The 22,939-nt window shown below is 55.5% G+C and overlaps 1 protein-coding gene across 10 annotated transcripts in view; it reads right to left on the bottom strand.

Annotated features, from left to right (window-relative positions):
- TNS1 (tensin 1) overlaps nucleotides 1-22,939 on the bottom strand; it is a 205,251-nt gene that overhangs the window by 83,935 nt on the left and 98,377 nt on the right. For 8 of the 10 annotated variants that reach the window (XM_073807274.1, XM_033859781.2, XM_073807276.1 and 5 more), the window contains 9 exons: nucleotides 18,392-18,433; nucleotides 17,562-17,612; nucleotides 11,533-11,582; nucleotides 8,899-9,070; nucleotides 6,578-6,628; nucleotides 5,319-5,441; nucleotides 4,839-4,903; nucleotides 3,204-3,287; nucleotides 81-193 (listed from right to left, as the gene is read on the bottom strand). In XM_073807274.1, the coding sequence (XP_073663375.1) occupies nucleotides 81-193; nucleotides 3,204-3,287; nucleotides 4,839-4,903; nucleotides 5,319-5,441; nucleotides 6,578-6,628; nucleotides 8,899-9,070; nucleotides 11,533-11,582; nucleotides 17,562-17,612; nucleotides 18,392-18,433 (751 nt within the window). Of the gene's footprint in view, nucleotides 1-80; nucleotides 194-3,203; nucleotides 3,288-4,838; nucleotides 4,904-5,318; nucleotides 5,442-6,577; nucleotides 6,629-8,898; nucleotides 9,071-11,532; nucleotides 11,583-12,730; nucleotides 13,000-17,561; nucleotides 17,613-18,377; nucleotides 18,434-22,939 lie in introns of those variants that run through there. The other 2 variants (XM_073807280.1, XM_073807282.1) reach the window with 2 other exon arrangements.

Here is a 22,939-nt window from a genome sequence, read left to right as displayed (position 1 = left end):
TTTACCCCCCAAGGCTGCCTCCTAAGACAAAGAGATGGAAGACAGGAGGGGAATGGAAGCTAGAGGGCTCGGGCAAGTACCTCCTTTAGACTCAAAGTTGGGGATGCCGTGCATGATCACGTGGTGCAGAAACAAGGGCTTGTTGTTCATTTTGATGGAGCCAGAGAGCAGGCCGCTGAAATAATGAACGTACCTGGAGCAGGGAGAAGGGCAGCTTCAGCCAGAGAGGCCTCTGCTGGAGCAGAGCCATTCTGTTCTCTTTTCCCCCGGCATATTGCCCTAGGTTACCCTGCCAACATCCCCTCCCCCGCACCAACCCCCAGGCCTCCTGGCAGGTGGGGTCTCCACCCTTGCTGCCGGTAGCCCCAGGAACGCGAACAGGTACTACTACATCTGGAGCGGCATCCAGCCAAACCTCCCACTTGGGGTTCTCTGGCGCCTCCTGGTGGTCAATGTGGCCATCTCTTTCCTGCTTCACTGCCGGCCCAGGAATCTCCTGCTGGACCAAATGCCCTCCCACACATCCCTGACAGGCATCATTTAGCTGTTCACTACCGCACAAGGCAGGGTGATCAACCAACAGACAGCTCTGACAGCCTCACACCGAGCCCAAACCAACCTTGCATCTGTACCCACAGGCCCCAGTTCTGCTCCCACAAGACCCACCAGCCACGTGACAATCCAGCAAATAGTAAGAGCTTAGTAATTCTGGTCCTTCGTTTTTTTATATCACGCTGAAGGGTACAAAATTCCTCTGTACCATATTTGATATTAGAGGATATCTAACTTCCACTAAGTATTCCTATCTCTAGGGTCAACATGCCCCAATTCCCTTAACAAAGATCTCGTTGGAAGAACGGAAGGAATAAGCCATCCCCACTCCTTCTAGAAGAGAGGGAAAATTAGGTCCAGAAAGGGTCATCAGCCTCCCAAAGGCACACTGCAAGAGCACACAAAGGTGGGAGGAGAGCAGGTGGGAGGAGAAGGGAAGCAGTCTCACTCCAGTGCATCTACTAGGAGAGGCCAATCCTTTTGGTTGGTGTGTCCTCCTTTTCTGACTGGCCAGAGGACACCAAGCTGGGTCAGCTGGACCAATCAGAATGCATTCTGATTTGAGGCCGGTGAGACCAGAACGCTCACAACCATGACAATGGTCCCGTCCTGTCTTTTGGCTCCTTGGCCCACCTCCAGGCCTGTGGGCCTCTGTCCCTGGGCTGGGGTGGGGCCACCTTGGACTCTCCCGGCAAGATAATCTGATGGGCAGCACGAGCTCCTATTCAGGCCCCTGCCCAGCCCCCAGCCCCGTTACTCAAACCGGAAACCTGGAATGGCGGGTTCCTATCAGATCTTCTGATCGTGCCAACAGGATGTGTCTGTGTGCTGGGGACAATGAGCCCGGGGTGGGGTGACAATGAATGGGGGAGCTGCAGGCAAAGCCCCTCCCTCCCTCTCTCCCTGCCCTCCTCTCCTCCAGCTGCTCCAATCCCTGCAAGCGACACTGACAAGAAGGCGGGAAAGTGGCAAGGAATGCCACTTTCCCAGCAGCTGCACTTCCACATTTGGGCACAGACAGAATTACCCACCCGTGAGCAGATGCAGTTGCAGATACGAGCTGCACGGCAGATACAGATAATGTAAACACGGACACACGGACACACACACACACACACACACACACACACACACACACACCGATGGCATGCTACGTAAGCACACATTGAGCACGGTGGAATCCCTGAACAATCCTGGTCCTGAGAGGTAACACTAATCCTCATTCTCCAGGCTTTCCGCTTCAGAAATGTGGCAGCTCTGCCCTCTCTCTCCAAGCCACATTGTGCCACCGCAACAGCGTGCTCCTCTATTTGAACCTCTTATCTTTCCAGGTCAAGGGCCGGACTCGTGACCAAGGCCACCAGCCACAGGTAGCAAGTCAGGATCTTAAATAATACTTCTTTCCTCCCTGAGACTTCTTCCCTGGGAAGACTCTCACTGATCCACAGCTGCTGTGTCTGGCAGCCTAGTCAGAATTTTCTGCACATAAAGACATTCCGTTTCTGATCTCTGACCCAGAGGCTGGCTACCAGCTGTGCTGTGCCAGTTGTAAGGCGCTGGTTGCCAGCGGACTCATTCACTTCTGCTTGGGCTTCCTGCTACAATGGTGGAAACAGTCCCCGGTGGTGCCGGCACATTCTAGCCAGGCCAGGTAGGGGTGACGGGGTGTGAGTTGGGGACCCCCGGCATGGAGAGGCTGAAAAGCTCCAGGATCTGTAGCTAGGGGGTCCTGCTTGCCCAGTCAGTGTTCCAAAGGGAGAGAAAAGTCAGTGAGACATTTCGGCCTTTATACTTGATGTTCCCTCTACCTGGACCCTTTACCCCAGACCTTTACTTAGATGTTTCCTTCTCCCTTCTCAGACCTCACCTCACATGTCATCTTCTCAGAAAGGTCAGCACACTGGAATCAGCCCCTCACGTTCGCCCCTGTCATTCTCTAGCCCGTCGTGTTCTGGTTTGGTTTTTTCCCCATCAAAGCACTTACCACTGTCTGAAATGACCTTGAAGGTTTATTTACTTGTGTAATGTCCATCTTTCCCAATACCATGTCAGCTCACTAAGGGCAAAAGACTCTGTCCTGTCCAACTAGATACCTCCAGCACTTGGAACATACTAGAGTACCTAAAATTTCCCAAATGAATGAAGGAATCCATCCCTGTCCTGATTCCTGCCTGGGCTGTTGGGGACCACATGGGTGAGAGACCGTTGTAAAATTTTAAAGCTCTCACAGCAGAAGGTGACCCTTATCACGAACATCTGTGACCTCCTCAGGGCAGGTGGCAGTGACATCAACCTCCTGTAGACCCATCAAAACACGGAAGCAGCCCTGTTGCCAGGACCAAGAAAGGCACTGCCTTCTTATACAAGCTGCCTTCTTGTACCTCCCCCACTGCTGCCCCTGCTGCTCTCTGGCACCAACCTCAGGAGCCAACTGCCATGCCCCACTGTGAGCACACACAGCTGCTCACGGCTTCACCCATGTCCCTGAGCTCCCATCCCTGCAGGCTGGCACCTGAACATGCATGCTTGGTACACTCCCACCATGGGTACACGAGGCTAGTTCCCACGTACAGCGAGCACGCACACACACGCACACACACGCACACGCACTCGAACACACATGCACTGGGCCGAGAGCCCTGGAGACCTACCTCCTCTGGGATGGCTGGCCAATGGGTACAATCTTATCCTCGTAGAACCGCTTCATTGCAAAGCGGTCCAGGGCCTGGTCGGCACTGTGGGGAGAGACAGGTGGTCAGAGGAGTCAACCTCCACGAGTCCCTTGTCCACCCAGCCCTGCAGAGCCCTCTGGCCACTCTGTCCTGAGATGCCTTCAGGAAAGGACTGCCCCAGCATCTCTCCATCCTGTGTGCTGCACTACTCAGCACAAGGGCCTTGGAGCCAGGCAGCCTGGGAGCCCATCTCAAGTTCATCACTGACTTAGTAGCCCTGCAACTTGCGGCAGGTTACTTAACCTTCCTGGACTTGATTTTTCTTTCCTGTCAAATGAGGTGATAACCGTGCCTTCCTTGAAGGCTGTTGTGGCAATTGAGTGAGATGACATCTATAAAGAGCTTGGCACATGTGGGCACACAGTAGGTGCACAGGAAATGTTGACCATTATGCAAAGATTAAGCTGGGTCAGGTTTCTTAAAGTCATAAAACTACCGGCCTATTGCAAGCCCTTCATAGAGCATTCTACCCATCCTCAAAGAGATCATTTTTTAAAGAGACAGATCACATAAGCTTCTCCATTCTTGACTCTCCAACGAGGTCCCATCCCTCTCAGAATCAACCCCAAAGTCCTTATCAAGGGTACAAGGCCCCCGGGCTCTGCCTCCTCCCAGCTTCACTTCCCACTCTTCATCCCCTCACTCACTCGGCTCTCCAAACACGCCAGCCCCTCGAATTCCCACTGCTGGTCTTTGTCCTTCCCTCTTCTCTGCCTGGAAGGTCTCCTGCCACCACCCACCCCACCCCCTCACGGACTGTATAAGACTCAGTTCTTCCCCCCTCTCGCCACTTAATTCTGCTCAAATATCACCTCCTCAAGAGGCCTCCTTTCCCCACCGTCTTGCTCTAGTCTCCGTCCTTCAAAGTACTCATCACCTGCTCTTACTGATGTGTTTGTTTACTCATTTCACATTCATGAGGGCAGTGGCCTGGCTTTGCCCACTGCTCTACTTCCAGCACCTAGAGCCGCCTGCACAGTGGAGGTCCCATAACTGTCGTCAAATGACTAAATGAGTGGAGGAATTCCTCTGCCTCTCTGAAAATCCAAATCAGAACGGGAATCATCCATTGGTTGTTTCCTATTCTGGATGCAAAACACCTAAGTGGGAAGATGCCCCTGCTGGCCAGAAGCAGGGGAAGAGATGAGAAACCTTCCAGATGGCTCTGCTGGACCCAGATGTGATCCAGTATTTCTTTGTGACTCCCTCTCTGCTCACTCAGGTAAACAGAAGGCAGTTGGGCAAAGAAAAGTGGCCCCAAGAAGCTGACTGGACGGGGTGTCCATCCATGGGCCTGCCTCCCACGGCTGCCCCTCCCCAGGGCCCCAGACAGAGGGATGGTGTCTCCTCTCTCCTGCTCTGTCCAGGGGCCCCTGTCCCAGAGCTGAGGGCAGGGACATTCTCCTTTCCAGGGGCTCCTCCCCCTGTCCTCAGCACCTCTCACCTCCTCTGCCCTTATCCTCCAACCCCAAGGGAGGGAGAGGCCTTGGGTGGGTGGGGGAAGGGGGCTCTGCTGTCAATATTCAGAGAATGGGAGGCTCGGGGCTCTCTTACCTGGCAGAAATGTTGCTGTAGTGCATGTAAGCCGCGATCACAACACCTATCCTGCCTCGGTTTCCCTGAAAAAGCCCCAAAACACAAAAGCCTTTACTTCTAAGGCTGGCCCTCCTGCCCCAGAGCAAGGCGGGCAGGGGCTGCAGAGAGGGGCGGGTTCTCAGGGAGAATCGGAGGAGGGAGGAAGCGGATGGGGGGTGAGTCTCAAAAAGAAGAAACACAGCTGATCGTCCACCACACCTGAGTGACCCACGGGCTGGTACCTCCACTTCCTGGGGGTGCACCCCAGACAGAATCGATTATCCCCAAGAAGGAGAGTACACACAAAAACAAACTTGCACGCTCACACAATCCAGTGATACGGGCAGGTGCATACACTCATCCAAGAATATATCCGTGCATGGGCATGAACACGCACACACACACACACACACACACACACACACACACACAGAGACATCCTGCAGCCCCCGCTCTGACCTTGTTGTGTAAAACGACAACATTGTGGGGATCTGCGTTGAGCCAAGTGTCCATGGCCTTGCAGACACTGCAGATCTTCTCCAGGGCTGGGGTGTGGAGGTCGGGCCAGCCAAATTCCAGTACCTGTGGCCCAAGCCATGAGTGAGAAGCGGCAGAAGTCCAGAGAGTCAACGGGCGGGGAGGTAGGGAGGTGCCCACACATGCCACGCGCCAGCCCCACAGCGATGCCACCAGCAGCGGGGCCTCAGTTCCTGCCCTGCACATCAACACTCTGGAAGGCAGGGGTGTGGAGGCAAAGGACACTGACCCAGGCCTACAGACCCTGGGTTCTGACACTGGCTCCCTGTGGGCCTCAGGCCAGCCACAGCCCCTTCGCCAGCCCCCGTTTCTGATTGTGCATAAAGCAGAGGCTTAGAGCCGATGGCCCCAGGTCCCTTCCGTATGACTGTGACCTTAAAATGTGCTGGGAGCCTCCAGCATTGTGCCCCAGCTCTCCTCCCACAGATAACCCTGAGATCTGGCTCAGGGAGGACGAAGGAAAGGTGAAGCCTGTTCACGGCTCTTTTCCAGGCCCTGGACACACAAACCATCAAGTTTTCAGGCCAGCCGAAGGAGGCCTGAGCGAGACAGAGAGCAGATCTGAAGAGCAGTCATCAGGCTCCTTCAAACCTTTCTTAACTCACAAAACTTTAAAGTAAAAGAAAATCTGTGCTCGGAGGGGCCTAGAGAGCACATCTAATCCAGCCCGTCCACTTTCAGAGGTGGAAACTGAGGCCCAGAGAAGTCTGCCACCCGCTCAAGGTCACACAGCGACAGGCACCATAATCCAGGGGCCGGAGCAGATGGGCACGCAAAGCCCACACACAGCACACTGAACAGCAAGTGAAAGAAAGTTGGCTGTAGGAGGGTCTACGGTGGTGATTCCCAGCTGGTTTAAATCCAGAATACTTTTCAATAAGACTCAAAATCTCACAGCTCCAGCCCCACCCCAGACACTCTGTGTGCACCACAGGTGGCAGACCTTGGTGGAAATCACTGCATTGAGCTTTGCTTTCTGTAATTCGTATTACAGAAACAATAAATATATTATTTTCTATTTTCCAAATAGAAGATGGCACTGTAAGTCTGAACAGGCTTTGCAAACTGTCATCGCACTTTCCCCCAAGATTCTAATGTGGGAACCTCAGAGGAAGGGAGCCCCCTGTTCCCTCTTCCAGGCAGGGAGAATCCCTCCCCACCCCAAACAGCCATGGACTCACCTTGGCGTGGAGCTTCGTGATGTCAGGTCTCCGCTCAGAGAGGTTGAAAAGCTAGAAGGAGGAAAAGGAAGAGATTGTGAGAAGGTTGGCCCTATCTCTCTCTCTCTCTCTCTCTCTCTCTCTCTCTCTCTCTCTTCCCTCCTGGAAACTCTACCTACATGACCATACATGGAGTCCTACCAGATACACACGGATGGACAGGAACTCAACTACAGGTTCTCAGGATAAAGAGGGAGACAGAAACAAGTATGTACATGCCCAGCCACTCCCCTGGATGAGCGGACATCCTGAACTGAAGACAAGAAGGGGACAGAACCTGTCTCAGGTCCCACATGCCACCTCCAAGGTGGGCATCTCTCCACACTGAATGGAAATTCAGTAGTGTCAAACGATAAGCATTTGGCCATCTCTGGTTTCCTCTTCACAGGTCGACTTCAGAAGCTCACCGCACGAAGATGTAACTGCTCCGTGGTCGGACGCCCTCCATAGGAGGGTGCAAACTGTGCTGGGTCAGCCCTCTCAGACCCCTGACACCCCTCTCCCAGAAGACACCCCCCAACACCTGACCACATCCCACGGGAATCCCCCAACCTCTGGATTCCCTTCTCCACCTCTGAAAGAGGCGTGCAGAACTCCCCACATCCACCTCATGGTCTGGGAAACTCAGGACCCCTGTGATGTCGCCTGGGGAGAGAAGAGGACTGCAGGGTCTGGAACGGGCAGGATGCAGCAAAAACCCATGGAATCCTGGGCTCCTGAAATAGGGCAGGATCTCAGATAGCTTCTGGTCCACTCTTGAGGCCGTAAAGGAACACACTTTATGCCATTAACAATGGCTAACACTTCAGTGTTACAGTGTCCACAGCCTGCCAGGCCGCACTAAGGACTTTACATCTACCACCTGCCTTAATTCTCTCCACAACCATAGAGGTAAGTAGACCCATTTTACAGATGGGGATCCTAAGGCTTAATGAGGCTAAGTGCCAAGATCAGATAGTTGGTGAGAGCACAGCAGCATTCCAACCCAGAACATTCCGATGTTTAATGCCAGACTCTTAACAACGCCCAACATAGCTGACGGATGGGTCTCTGTAGAGGGCTGAATGGTATCCCACAAAAATTCACATCGACGCGGAACTTCAGAATGTGACTTTATTTGGAAATAGGTCCTTTGCTGATGTAAGTAGTCAAGGATCTGGAGATGAGATCATCCTGGATTCAGGGTGGGCCCCAAATCCAATGACTGGTGTCCTTATAAGAAGAGGAGAGGCCACACGGACACAGGAAAGAAGGAAGGTCACATGATGACAGAAGTAGAGACTAGAGCAAGGCTACTACAAGCCAAGGAGGCACTAGACTGCCGGGAGCCACCAGAAGACAGGAAGAGGCAAGGCAGGACTCTCCCCTGCGGGATTCGGAGAGAGCATGGCCCCACTGACACCTTGATTTGGACTTCTAGCTTCCAGACTGTGAAAAAATTAATTTTGTTGTTTTAAGCCACCTAATTTGTGGTAATTTGTTACATTAGCCCTAGGGACCTAATACAGTCCCTACACCCCACCTGTGCTCAGACCTCCCAGGGCAGCCCCTCATAATGGTCTGTCCAATCTGTGGGTCCAGGCCACAAGTACCTCCCTGTAAAGCAGGCCTGAGCGCTCCTATGAGGCCAGGATAGATCCAATCCCCCAGGGCAGCCCTTCTGACATTAGAGACCATGGTGGGGGGTGGAGGGGACTTCCTCCACACTGGTTAGGAGATCCTCCTGTGCCAGGTATGATCCCGGTGTCAGCAACACCAGGTCTCTCAAGACACGCTCTGCCACAACTCTGCCCTAAGACTGCTCAGCAGCACAGACAGTATGACACCTCTGCCACTTCCTGACTCTGTGACCTTAGACAAACACCCCACCTCTCTGTGTTCTCGAAAAACCTGCTTCCTAGGACTGTCGTGGTGTCAAATATGTGAAAAGGAGTTAGAACAGGGCCTGGCTTATCACCAGGGCTCAACAACATGAGCTTTTCCCGTTATTCTCTCCTCCTGGTCAACACACGTACGTACACCCACACGCACATGCGCGTACCCACACGTACACACAAACATACAAACCACACACACACACACACACACACACACACACACACACGACTTGGCTCCAGATGCCGCATCCCAGCTGCAGAGACACTCCTTAGGGCCAAGGGCAGGTGCAGGGAGAGAAGAGGAACAGCTGGCTCAGGGGCAGGTGGGACAAGACACCAGCAGGAGGAGGTGGCAAGCAGAAAGGACGGGGCACTGGGCCAGCAGGCAAGGGGTCCCATCCTCACCAGGTAGTTGCCTCCATGTTTGGACTTGAGCATCTGGGCCACCTCACGGAGGTTGCTCCGGAAGTTCTCCTCATTGGCTGTGCTGGGGAAGGAGACGGCGATGATCCTCTCAGTGACATACACCAGGTCCAGCTCACAGCTGTCCTCCGCGGCCCGGCTCACACTCATGTTTCTGGGGAGACAGTAGGCAGAGGCGGGTCCTGATCAGAATCCAGGCCCCCAGGACAAGGTCCAGGGATCTAAACCCCCTACACACTACACGTGGCCCCCAAATCTAACCCAGGGGGCTTGGCTGCCCCCTGACCCAGAGCCAAAGCCAGAGCCTTCCCCTGGCAAGGCCAATGCAGCCCACAAGCCCAGTCTGGGAGCGCCGGGGATAACAGAGCTGGGCAGGAGCTGGCAAGGATCTCAGGCCATTTCCGAGCCAAAGAGCGATGACACCAATCCTAGGTGCGCATCAATCCTGTCGGCATGGCCTTCAACCTGTGATCCCAGAGGTCAGAGGTCAGAGCCAGGGCCGGAACCAGCCAGGGCCCGGGAGTCCAGCTCAGCCTCCTAATATACTGTGGCCGCCTGGTCTGGCAGAAGTTTCTCGAAAGATCCCTGGACGGCTCCGGAAGAGGAAGGAGAGCCTGAACTGGGTCCTCTCACATCCTGGAGCTAGCCTTCTGCTGCCCTCCCCTTGCTCTGAGCTGTGGAGTGGGCGGGGAGGCCCCTCAGGAGCAGGGGCAGCTCAGGTGACATGCTCACCTGGGCTCCAGGTAAGCCAGACCACAGCACACATTCCAGCCCTCCCCAGAGGCAGGACAGCTCCTGCCCTTTTTCCCTGGCTCTCTCCCCACCTCTGGCAGCTCCCACTGCCCCGCAGGGCTGCTTCCTACCAGTGACCTCCCTGATTTCTAAGGGCTCAGGAAGCAGAGGGGGCTGCTGCAGCGGCAGGTGATCCCCAGACATCCCAGTGCCACCTGAGCTCCTCAGAGAGGTGGGGAGCCCCCTGGGCTGGGCACCGGGTGAGGGGAGGTGGGTTCTCACACCTTTACACCTCACCCAACTGCTCTTCCAAAGGAGGGTCCAGGGTGCCCACTGGGGAGCTGATGGGAAGGGGAAATGGGTCTCAGGACACTGGCATTCCATTCTGAGGCCCACCTGTAGTTTCTGGGGTCACCTCACACCCTCCCCTTCTTATCCCATCATCCCAGCCTCCTAGGGTCCTGCTTCCCTTCTCTACCCAGGGTGGGCAACTCACAGTTCATGTTGATAACCCTTCACTTCTGTGGGGTAAAGTTGGGACTGGAGGGGCAGCGGGAGGAATACCATGGGGTGTTTCAAAGTGATGGGGTGACATGGGGGTACAGCCCCGGGACACCAAGAAACCGGACAGAATACAGATCTCCACCACGGTTAGCTCCGAGCCCAACTGTGTAGACGGGGCTTGTAAACAGGAGAGCCAAGGGTGACATACAGCTTCTCTGTGGTGGCAATGACAGGGACCAAGTAGCAGAGGGGCCAGTGCGCTGGGAGCCCACTTTGAATTTGGCCTCTGAGTCCGGGTCTTTCCCTGTCCTGCAGCCTTTGGGGGTGGGGCTCCTACTCAAGGCAGAACAGCACCACCACCTGGACAACCTCAGCATCGCACTCTGCACCCACCCACCCCAAGGTGATTCTCATCTGTAGGGGAGGAGGGGATACTCTAAAGGACCCCGCCAGTCTCTGTGGACAGCTGGCAGCTGGACTACAACCCACCCACACCAGACCCTCTCTGACTGGTGGTCCATATCCCTGGGGCCAGATTCTCACTCATCTCGGGAGCCTCAGGGGCGAGGGGGGAGTCAGAGAGGCAAGGGCCCAAGCCAAAAAACCAGAGAACCTGGACCCAGGGAAAAGAGACTCTGGGGCTTCCCTGGTGGCGCAGTGGTTGAGAGTCCGCCTGCCGATGCAGGGGACGTGGGGTCGTGCCCCGGTCCGGGAAGATCCAAAATGCCGCGGAGTGCCTGGGCCCGTGAGCCATGGCCGCTGAGCCTGCGTGTCCGGAGCCTGTGCTCCGCACGGGAGAGGCCACAACAGTGAGAGGCCCGCGTACCGCAAAAAAAAAAAAAAAAAGAGAGACTCTGGATGAGCAAAGTCCCCTGTGCATCCCCTTCCCCCAGCCCCCACCAGCTCAGCCAGATAGAGAACCTTCCTTTTATAAGTGACCCTCCAACAACAGAAACCTCTGCCTGTGGAGAAGAACGGGATCTAGCACAGGCACCAGCGCCAGCCGGTCCTGAATGCAAACCCAGTGCTGCCTCTTAGTGGTTGTGTGACCTTTCACGAATCGCCTCACCTCCCTGAGACTCAGTTTCTTCATCTGCAAAATGGGAATAAAATACTTACCTTGCAGGGTTGTTGCAAGGACTAGATGAGATCATGCAGGTAAATGAAGAATCCAGCTCAAGCACTGGCTTCAAGCTAAAACTTTTGAGTTTCCCACTGGCATCTGCCTGCATCCTCTCTCTGTGGCTTCCACGTCCACCCGTGCTCCCTATCACGTGCTTTGTGACTTTGGTCTCGGAGACCCAGAGGCATGACTTGCTGGGAACACCCACAGTGACCTCACTGCCTGCACCCACTGCGTCCCCCATAGCCCAGGCATACCTGATGGGCTGGGGATCGGGCTGGACACTTGGCGTGACTCTGGTGGAGCTCTGGGAAAGAGAGGAGAGAAGCAGCGTTAGGGCGGTGGCCGGCTGGATGGCAGGAGGACAGCAGAGAGCTGTCCACGCGAGCTGTCAGGGCCACGCGGAAACACAGATTCCCTTCTCCTGCCTCTGCCAACATTCCAGCCCAGGCACCCTAAAGCCCAGCAACACAGCAACTCAAAGCCAAAAGCGATCAATGCCAATCCCACATGAGCGCGCCAGTGTGCCTGCGAGCCCCCAAGGGGAAGGGCTCTCTTTCCTTGGGCGAGGGAGAAATCCCAAATGCTGAGAAGTGCACCACGCCTGGGCTGTTGCCATGTGGCTGAGTACACACTCAATAAAAGTTACTAAACCGATGGAAACGCATTTCACCTGGATTCGCTGGACGTCAGAATCGTGACCCCAAGTGGAGAATAGAGGTGGCAACCATGAAAGAAGGAAAGATGAGAGCACCGGCCCCGCTCTGTCCAGCTCTGAACATTTCTCCTCTGACCACCAGCTGCCCACATTCCCCTCCTTTAAAGCAGCAACACCGGCTCATTCAACCAAGTTTTGAGACAAGAAGCGGCCAGGCACGGTGTGCACCACCCAGGGCTAGGCAGCAAATCGTGCTCCGAAGGACGCACTGTCCATGTCTGTTACCCCCCTCACCCATTCCCATCTCCAGGGTTGTCGACTTGTACAAAATTAGGCAAATGGACCCAAGTCGGTGTCCAAAACATCCCAGGGCAACCCAGCAGCACGGTGACGAAAGTGCAGGATCAGAGTCCCACAGCATCCTGCCGGGCAGCCTTGCATTACTTAACGCTCTGAGCCTCTATAATGTCACCAGTGAGACGGAACAATCCTTACGGTATTGCTTGAAGATTAAAGGGAATTATGCATATAAGGCGCTTACACGCTCTTACCATTATTACATCAAGTGCAATTAAAAGGGTAGTTAGCGATGCAGCCAAACATTCACCCCTACAGTAAAGCAAAACCCTGCGTCACCAGCTGCCACCATCCTTTCAGCCGTCTCGCTCGATGCAGAACCGGACGTGCAACCTGCACATTCCCAGGCCCAGCCAGAGCCCTGTGAGCCCACGGGCACCGTCCAAACATCCCTGAGCCTCCCCAAAACCGGCCTTTCCTGACCACCAATTTGCATCTACCTCTTGGAGGAGACGGAACCACAATCCACCAAGGAGAGGAGAAACAGATGACCAGCAAGATTCACCTCAGATTTCGGGCTGGACCACTGGGGTCCCAAGAAGAGGAGCCCCCTTCAGCCCTCTCCAGGCCCCGCAGCGCCTACGAGGCAGGGGTGGGGGGGCTCTGAGGCCCAGCTCCCAGCTGAGCCCAAAGTCAGGGCAGCCCCGCTAAGAGGAGGACCCTCCACCCAGCCTCCCGTAAGAAGGCTGCGGCCAGAGTCCCCTCTGCCTGGGCCGCCGCCCAGCTCTGAACAGCTCAGCCTTGGAGGCAGCAGGAGGAGGAAACAGCCAAGGGGGGCTGTCAGGGTGGAAAGTTTCTCTGTCTCCCCAGCTCTCCTGGCCCTGAGGACTTGGGTTTGCATGAGTCAGGCTTGGGGAGCTGGGGGGTGCGAAGGCGGGGGCAGTAAGGAGGGGTTGAGTTGTGTTTGGTTTTCAAGACCCGAACCAGGCTGTTCCAAAACTACCCACTCGGAGGAACGCAGAAACCCAACACTTCATCCGTCTCCGTTTCGCTGGTCCCTCATGAGGAGCCGCTGAATCTCCCCAGGCCCTAGGCCCTGCTCCAGGCCCCAGGGCCACCCTGCTATAAATAGCCCCTCGGGTTCCATCCACTGCTGACCCACAGCCATGTTTGGAGGAGGCTGCACCGCTGCTTCTAACAACTGGAAGCCACAACCGTAGCCAAGGCTGGAGGTGTGGCCAGGAACACGGGGCCAGGCCCAGGGAGCTCAGAGAGACAATGGGATATTGAGACAGGCTTGGCAGGGGGACCGCGGAGCCGAGGGGAGCCAGGGGAGCTGCCACGGGCACAGGGGCGAGAGGCATGGACAGGGCAGGAGAGCCAGCTCCCGCTCGCTTCTCCACCCCCCCTCCCCAATGTTACAACACTCCACATTCCTCAGCCTCCCCACCCCAAAAAACCAGGAAAGATAAATAAAAACTTGGCCCCAGCAGAGTCTGGCCATACTGCCTCCAGAGGTGATAAGACAAAGTCCAAGCCGGCTCTGCTCCGCCAGGCTTGTGGGGTGGGGGTGGGGGAAGGGGTGGCAGGGGAGGAAACTGCCCTGGACAGTGACCCCAGCCCAGAGGACAGGGACGAACAGCTGGACAGTCATCCCCTGATGAATCACTGGGCTGCCCTCTAACTGACAGTGCTTCCTGTTTTCCGCAAAGTTTGGGGGCATGTGACACTCACTGGCAGAAAGCAGACGTGCACAGGTAACACGTCTGAGGGTTGGTGGAAAGAGTCACAAGGAGAACCGGAGAACCAGAAATGGGTCGGGGGAGGGGGCGGAGCATGTGAGCAACACAATTTAACGCTCCAGGAAACACAGTGACCTCCCACATGCAGGGCTAGAGACGGGGCACCTTCCCCAGCTGCCTAATCACACAGGCCGTTTTCAAGAGGGAGGCTGTCCTCTCTGCTCCCCAACGTCACGTGCATTGTCTCATTCAGTGAACTTCACTGAGGGCCACCGGCTGTGCGTGAGTTCCCTGATCTCAGAGAGCTTACATTCTACGAAGGAAGATACTCATCCACGAAGCCAGTGTAAGAAGCAGTTGCTTGGTCTCACTGACCAATCTGTAAAATGGGTACAGCACAGTCTTGTGTGATATACCTGCTCCACTTAGAGCCTCCAGGAAAAACTACCAGAGGGCTTTACAAAGAGTACTCTAAACGCTTTATTTTATAAAGAAAAAGAAGCTCTCTGTCTGCCTGTAATTCCATTCCTTTCCTCTCTGGGGCTGTCAGAGTCCTTTACCCACAGGCTCTGAACTTCTTCCCTGCTCCACCCAAGACATAGATCAATAATAGGACTTTTGATCCAACTCCCTAGGCACCAAGATCTCTCCCCTATCGTCATCACCAAAACACAGTCTCTCCTTTGCTTAAAGGACACTGTGAAAGGAAATTCCACAGCCTTCCTCAAACAGTGTCTTACTTCTCTTACTATCAGGCAGTTCCTCCTGGTATCTAACCCTCACCCTTCCTGCTACAGATTCGGCCAACTCTGTTGGCTTTGGTCCTCACTGCAGGCGGAAGCTGCAGCCCACCGCTCAGATAGATGCTCCACGGCAGCTCAAGATCTATGACCCTTGGCTCCGTTTTTTGCCTTCTTCCCCGCCATGTAGCAAGAGTGGGAACCCGAGGACCTGGGTGGGGTTGGTTTGGAGCAACGACTGTGTGGGAAGAGTCCTGCCTTCCTTTGAGGTTCATAGACCAAACACAACAGCTCTGGACCAAAAGAAAAGCTGTTTCCGGAGCCCACGTCCCCAGGGGGCACAGTTGGGAGGAGGGTCTGGAAGCAACACCAGGGGCCATGTCAGGCAGGCAGAGATTGGTGACCAATCTACGTCAGGGGCCCTTCCCCACCCCTATGACTCCTCTGGGGGCTGTGGCCAACCCCCTCCCCTCCACACCAGCCCCTCCAGCCACACCCCTTCCTCTCTCCTTCCTGCCCACCCGCCTGGATTTTTCCAAAACAAAGTGCGACACAGCACATCATCCACAAACTCTGCAACACACCAACCCCGTTGGAGGAAAACAGCCATTCCTGCCCTGTGAGTCCTGGGCTGCGGGCCAGAGACAGGAAAACAGCTCAACAAACAGGCACATTATCACAGCAGCAGGCCCAGAGCAGCAACTATGCCGCTTCGGAAACGGGTCTCCTCACCCGAGGCAGACTGCAGGAGAGCCCAGAGGCTGGGGAGGGGACCCTGAAGTCACTCAACCTGGGACAGGTGTCTGGGATCCTCCAGAATTAGGTTTTCTCTCTTCCTCTGCAGTACTTGTGCCATTCTGCAATCTGCTCACTTGCTTAGCCTTTCATGAACTCCTTTAACTAAACTAACTAGACCCAAACTCATCTTGTCCCTTCTCCCATATCCAGGCAAGACGCCACCCTTACCCACCCCGGCACGCACAGACACACACTCTTTCATCCCAGATCAACAGAACTTTCTCCTAAAAAACCTCTCATTCCAACTAAGCGGCAACCTCTTTCTTCTCCAGGACCAAGGTCACACATACCCTTGCATCAAAAAGTTCTCCATGATGTCTAACTTCACTCTCTCTTGCTGCAGCCTTACCTTGTAGGATCTGTCTGGCCCAGGCTGGAGCTGTGGGGAGCAACTGCTCTAGGACTCGGCTCATAAGAGTGTCCAGACCATTGGCTAAAAGGCTTGGTTCACACACCATCGCCCTGTCCCCTGGCCAAGGGTTGGGAGCCCTGGAAACACCAGATCCAGGCAGCAGTCCCAGGATGGGATGGAGAAGACATTCATTGAGTCAGCGAGCCCCTCCAAGCCTCTGTTTCCTCACCTATAAAATGGGGCCACAGCATCTGCCATAGCGGGATGTCACGGGGATCAAAAAATACCCAGCCAATGGGGACTTCCCTGGTGGTCCAGTGGTTAAGACTCCACGCTGCCACTTCAGGGGGCATGGGTTTGATCCCTAGTGGAGGAACTAAGATCCCACATGCTGCACAGCACGACCACACACACACACAAAATATATACCCAGCCCTTAGCCAAAATAACAGTAATAGGACCGGCTAACATTTATTGAGCACATAGTATACCCTCTGTGTGCATTAAGCTAGTTAACTTTTAGTAGCAGGCACACAAGAAAATTACTTTCTCCCCTGTACCCCAGCCCCAGAAACATCACAAACTCGGACAAGGGTCCATCCCAGCATGTGTACTCCACGCCCATAGGACCCGCGCGTACCTTGAACAGAGCCTTGCCCATTAATTTGAGAGGCATGTTTCTGCTCTTCCTGGCGGGGCCCTGTGTGGCCCGGGGGACACCTCCACCTTGCCGGGCTGGCCTTGCGGGGCTGGCCCAGGGCAATGTGACGGAGGTGATGGGCTCACCAGCCCAGCACCTCCCTCCGAGGCCCTCCCCGCCATGGGTCAGGCAGCTGTCAGATGATAGGGCCTCATGCCATCAACAGCTCCCCCATGCCAACCGCCAAAACCACTCCCTGTTCCTCTGCAGATCAGGGCGGGCAAGGATGGAGAGGCCAGCAGAGGGGCAAATTGTCAGAGAAGGGCAAAAGAAAGGAAAGGAAAAAAAAAGGAAAAAAGAGAAAGGTCCGATGTTGCCGGGCATCTGCCCCTGGGGTGGTGTGAGGACAAGCCCAGGCACGAGTTCGGCTCAAAGCAGGGTCCCAGGAGAGCCCCTCTTCCCTTCCCTGGGGTCCTTCCACTTAAGGAATTTGCCCATCGCCCTCCAGCAGGGCAGGAGGAGCCCATGAGACCAACCAGCCCATGTTCCTGCTCCCTCCTGAATCAATGGCATTTAGCCCATTCTCAAAGGCTTCTCCCTCTGAAGAAGCAGAGCCTGCGATTCCCCAGGGGCTGATGACCCTCCAAGAGCCCAGGAGTCCCTCTTCATCTCTGCCCCTAGTCCCTCTTGCTGCAGTGTTGCCCATTCCCCTGGCCGCTGCCCTGGTGACCGCTCACCACCCAGCGAGGCCTCGCACAGCAGCCTCTGCTCCCCTCCATCCCCACCTTGCAGCACTAAGGTCTGCCTCAGTGACGGGCAAACCAACTCTAGATCCAGCTGGGCTGGAGGCTGAAGCCAAGACTAAGGCCCAGTGTCTAAGTCATGGGGCCTGCTCACCCTCCCAGCCCCTCTCCCCACTCCGGAATTGAGATGAGCTATTCTACAGAGGCTGCGAGGGATGCCCACCAAACAAGACAGGTGTTAGGCATCGTCCGCCTCCCCCATCCCCCGCACCCCAGGGACTCGCCACACCTTCCTCCTTCCCTTCCGAACACTTACATCTTCCTCAAGGCTTTTCCGTGTGTTTCCACCCCGGAAGGCTCCTTCTCCCTGGAGACAAAAAAAAGGCAGTCAGAGAGGGCAGTCGAGGAAAGACATCGAAAGGTACCAGGTCTTTCATCTGCTGGATGTGGCAGTGGTGGGGGTGAGGGCTTGGCAGAAGGGTCTGGGAGGGGGCTTGGTTGTTTGTGTAGCATTTCTTTGTCCACTAACGGCCCTTCAGAGCCAACCATATCCTCTCATTTGCGTCTCTCCTGGGGGAGACATTATTATTCCCATTTCTGCAGATGAGAAAACTGAGGCACAGATAGGCTCAGGACTTGCTACAGTCTCACAAATAGAACCTTGGAGGAGTTGGGAGGTGAACCCAAGTCCTCCATCTCTGAGCCCACCACTCCATGCCGGCCGTTGCCAGGAGACGCCTCTCAGCTGCCAGCCTCGGTTTCCCCACCACACGACCCACCCACTTCCTTCCCTTCCTCCTCCACGCAGCCTTGAGGAAATGGTCTGTCTGCTGAGTCAGAAAGACGTGTTTGGAAAGATCTGCCTGGCTCTCTCACATTCTACATATCTAATAAAGAAGCCCACGTTTAACCACGGGCTTCTCCCTCCCTGTCTGCCTAGTTCCCCAGCAATCCATTTCTGAACACACAAGGGGATGCTCCGATATCCAGCTTCCAGTGCCACCCATGTCTCCGTCCTTCCCCCAAGTTCCCCAAATCTACTCCAGAAGGGTGTCCTCAAACACATCCGTTCACTTTCCCCCCAATCTTCCTTATGCTTTCCCGGCCTCCCCAGGCGCTCACCCTGCCCTACCTGCTGTCACTCACCGTGTCCACTACATTCTTTGGAGCAGTTTCAGTGTTGACGGGCTGTGGGCAGAGGGAGAAAACAGCATGAGGCCTCAGGGCAAACATCCCCAGGTTGGCTCTCTCCCCGGGGCTGGTGGCCGTGATGGGCAGGCCTCCTGAGACAGCACCGATGGTGCCAACCCAAGACTCAGACATATTGTGCTGACCCCAAGCTTGGGGGGCAGAGTCTGGAAAATGAAAGACAATCCTGTCGGTCCTAGAACCATCCAGCTTGACAAAACTCACTAAGGCCCCTAACTCCGACAGTCACCGACCCCTCAAAAAGGAACAAGGAGCGAGTAAGTGACTCTTGCTCCTACCTGCCAGGCACGTGTGCCTACACCAGCCGCTTCATTTATTCACAAGAACCCAGTGAGGTAAGTAATATTACTGCCTTTGAGCCCCACTTTACAAATAAGGAGAAATTTGATGAGTGGACCAAAGCCACTGACTACTAAGGGGGACAAAAGGGTTGGAACCCCATCTTGGGTCTCTACACTTCACGCTGTGTGAAACCACAGCAGCCGCAGATACCAGGCCTGCCAGAGTCTTCATGCTTCGGTGGGCTTTCAAGGGCCATCCCCACCTTTGGCCCTGCCCCCTTGCAGACCTCAATTTCCTTACTCCAAAACTCTCTTCCATCCAGACCCCTTGCTATTCCCACATCCAGGCTTTTGTTTGCGGAGCAGCTTCTCCTCTTTTCTTACTAGCTCTCCTCCTCCATGAAGCCCTCCCTGAACACCCCAGCAAAGGGCTCTCTCTCTCCCACCTCAGAACTCCAGTAAGCCTTACTGTCTGAGCTACTTATCTGGTCCTCAGCGTGTGAATAATCTCATTGTGGGAATATGTCTAATTCCCCAACTCTTGTTTTATTTTTATTTGTGATTCTTATCCCACCTGCCTCCGAAACAGATTCAAAGCAGCATTTTTACCAACCGAGTTGCCATAGCCCTCGGGCCGGAGATTGTGCCGTATGTGTAGCGAGCCGTCAATAAACACCCGGGGACTGATCCTGTCCCTCACCCTGGTGCCGTCCTTCCCTTGCGCAGACCAACTTCCTACTAAAGGCATCCTGAAACGTGGGCTCCTTGGACTCCCCCATAATGAGAGAGAAACTCCCCATTCCAGGGCCACCTCCTGACCACGGTCTCCAGGGCTCCATTTCCAACTCAGTGATGTGGTTAGAGGGGCCCTTGAATCACACAGATGGACGTGGACATGAACGTCAAGGTCACGGAAACAAGCCTTTCCTGAGATGACTGTGGACCAGGTTTAGACAGTAGGTCTCTGAATAGGAAGCACCTGCCCCAACCCCATCCCGGGACCTGAGGGTGAGCTGTTCATGTCTGAAGACAGGGGAGTGGATAGAATGACCTCTGAAATGTTCTGGCATCTGGGAGGAGAACTGGGCCAAGATAGGGATGGAGGAAGGAAGTGGGCTGAGCTGAAGGCAGTAGCGCTCTTTCTAAAAACGCCCAGACTTTCCCCCTACTGCCTGGGAGACAAGAGACTGAGGCCAAAACTTCTTTCCAGGTGGGTGAAACCCCCTGTATAGTTCAGGGTCAAGGCAACTTGGGAGGGTTGAGGGAAGACAGAGTCCAGGAACGTCGTATCAGCCAGCCCCTCCCAGCCCACTAGGTGGGCCCACCTGGAGTGTGAGGATGGCTCTGCAGGGGGAGTCAAGAGGCCACATTCTGTCCCCCCCAGCCCAGCCCTAATCCTCACCTAGCCAGCCCCCAGAACCCCATTCCTGAGCCACAGGCCACCGGGCAGGAGGCAAATGAGCCCACAGGAAATCCCCCGGGATCCCTTCCCCAGACTGAGCTCTAGGAGCTGCCTAACAATCAGGACCAGGGTCTCCACTCAGTCTCCAACCACCACCCGGCCCCACCCAGGGGAGTCCTCTGCAGCAGTGCCAGCCTGCCCCAGCCCTCTGAGCCTCCGCCCATCTCTTCTGGTCCAGGGCTCTGTAATGCTCATGTGGAGACCATGGGCTGGGCAGAACGGGCCAACTGCCCCCGCTCTGAGCTGCTCTGGCTTTCTGTGGGGAGGAGAAGCCCTGGAGGGCAGATCACAGGGACCTTCTGCGTGCAGTCTACACAACAGGACTGCCTCTGAACCCAGACCTCCCAGTTCCAAAGCCCTCCCTCTTCACAGTCTATATAATCCCCCTCCCTGACTGGGGGGGTCAGAAGGTTCAGAAATGGGGTGGGATGGAGCAACCAGAGACAAGAGTACCTGCCCCAGGCCCATTACAGGCCCTGAAGAGCCTCCCAAGAGATCCCGACGGGGCAGAGCAGAGAGAGAGCCGGGGGTCTCAAACTTCAGTGTGCCTCCCAGTCACCTGGAGGGCTGCTGACGGACACACGGGTGGCTGGGCCCTCCCCAGAGGGTCGGATCCAGTAGCCTAGAGAGGGACTCAAGAATGTGCATCTCTAACAGTTTCCAGGTCTGGGGATGACACTTTGAAAACCGCTGGTCTAGTCTGACAGCATTGGCAGCAGACGGCTGGGCCACGTCCTGACTCTCTCTGCTACTGACTCTGTGACCTCAAGCAGGTCACCCTGTCCTTGCTGCTCTTCAGCGGGAAGGCATGGTCCTCTTTTGTGAGAAGCAAGTGAGATGAAGCACTTAGAACGGGGCCTGCCGCTTAGGAAGCTCTCAATAAATGTGAGCTGTTATTTAACAGCTCCGACTGCACAGGTGCAAGGCCGGGCCCTCTCCCAGCCCACCCTGCCCCACCTTGCCCCACCTTGACCCTCCTGCCCCATCCCTCCTGGGTCTGACACAATGCAGACCAGGCAGTCAACTTTAGAAACCACAGGCCTCAGCAGGGCACGAGAAACTTCTCTCCCTGCCAGCAACCATCTGAGCACCAGCCCCTCTGCTCCCAGCCCTTCCCCACACCAGCTGGAGGCCAGCCACAGGGCCAGCCACCAGACGCCTGCCTTCAGCGTACCGGTGAAGAGGCCTTCTGAGGAGCTAGAAATTTCCAGAAACGCTTTCCAACCTCAACACCCAGTGTTTTCCTGCAGTGTTTGCAAACACGGCCCAGCAGGCATGCTGCGCTCCCCACCCCTCCCTTCCACCCCAGTCCTCCTGGGATTGAAGTCCTGCTTCTCTGCTTTCCATGCGCTGCCAGCTCTGGGGCTGCTGGGAATGAAAAAGCCAAGGGAACTCATCACGGGGCGGGGTGGGCGTGGGTGTTCTCCCCTGAGGCTGCCCCTGCCCTAGGCCCTGCAGGGAAGCTTGGGTATACTAGGGAAAGCTCCCAGGCCATCAGGGCTGTGGTCTCCGGAGGCCACAGCCCCAGAGTTCCAGTGGTTGGCAGAGACCCACTAAGCCTCGGCTGTCACCCTACCGTTAGCTCGGAAACATACACACACACACCATCTTTGCACACCACTCCTCAGACACCATCTCCTCCCTCCCCATTTCACAGATGGGGAAACTGAGGTACAGAGAGGTGCGGGTATGACTCGCCCAGCCTCTCACAGTGAGATGCATGGCAGGACTCAGGTGGGCACCCAGGTTTTATAAAGCCCATCACTGAGCTCACCCACTGCCCCTCACCCTGATCCCCAGCCAGCCTGCAGGCAGGGTTAGCTCTTGCCTCTTGGTTGGTGGACCCTGCTCTTCCTTCTTCCTCAGACTCAGCTGTAGAAGGATGAAGCAGAGGGAGCCCCGACAGGGATGGCCCCTCCCCCACCTGGCCCCTCCCCCTGCCCAATCCCAAAACGAACCCTGGCTTTCTAAAGCTGAGGGTGGCCAAATCACTGCCCCACCAGGGGTCTTCCAGAACGCCTCTTGCTCCCAAGCAGGACGACTCGAACCCAGCTCAGGAGCAGGTGGCAGAGCTTAGACCTAGTGCCACTCGACGGCCAGGTCTTGCTATCTGTGACCACTCTGCTCTGGGGCCTCAAACCCGGGAGTCGGGAGCAAGGGAAGGACTGGAGTGAGGCTCTTAGGGCAGAAAACGTAAGGAGGCATTTAGTCTCAGGATGCACAACGCTGAGAGCAAGACCTTCTCCAATTGTGCACCCCAGGTGCCTCACTTGCCTTACCTCTTCCCGGCCCTGGTCTGGAGGTGCATTTTCCTAACATTACTGCAGTAACAGCAATTACTCAGCAGGTACTAATGATGCCTTGGGCTTAACACTGGGCTCCTGGCTTTCATGATCATTATTCCTCATAACCAATGCTCACAAGGCAAGCATTACCCCATTTTACAGGTGAGGAAACTGAGGGCCCGAGAGATTAAATAACCTGGCCAACGTCAGATAAGGACAGCTGCTATCTGAATGCCACTCTTTACATCCCCTCATGCTCTGTCTCTCCCCCCTGGCCATAATCTTCATTCAGTTCCTCTTACTCCTTCCTAATCAACTGCCCTCCCGTTGGGAACAAGCTTTCTGCGGCTTAAAGACTAATTGTCTCAGGTCCTCAGGAGGAAAAGGTTTCTTCAATGCACTTCCAGAGGAAGAGGAGGAAACGGGCTGCAATAGGAGAGACTGGGACCAGACATCA

The sequence above is a fragment of the Tursiops truncatus genome, chromosome 7 (assembly GCF_011762595.2).
Source record: "Tursiops truncatus isolate mTurTru1 chromosome 7, mTurTru1.mat.Y, whole genome shotgun sequence".
NCBI classification, from domain to species: Eukaryota; Metazoa; Chordata; class Mammalia; order Artiodactyla; family Delphinidae; genus Tursiops; species Tursiops truncatus.
The sequence above is the reverse complement of the archived record's forward strand: the minus strand, read 5'-3'. Positions and strand labels throughout refer to the sequence as shown.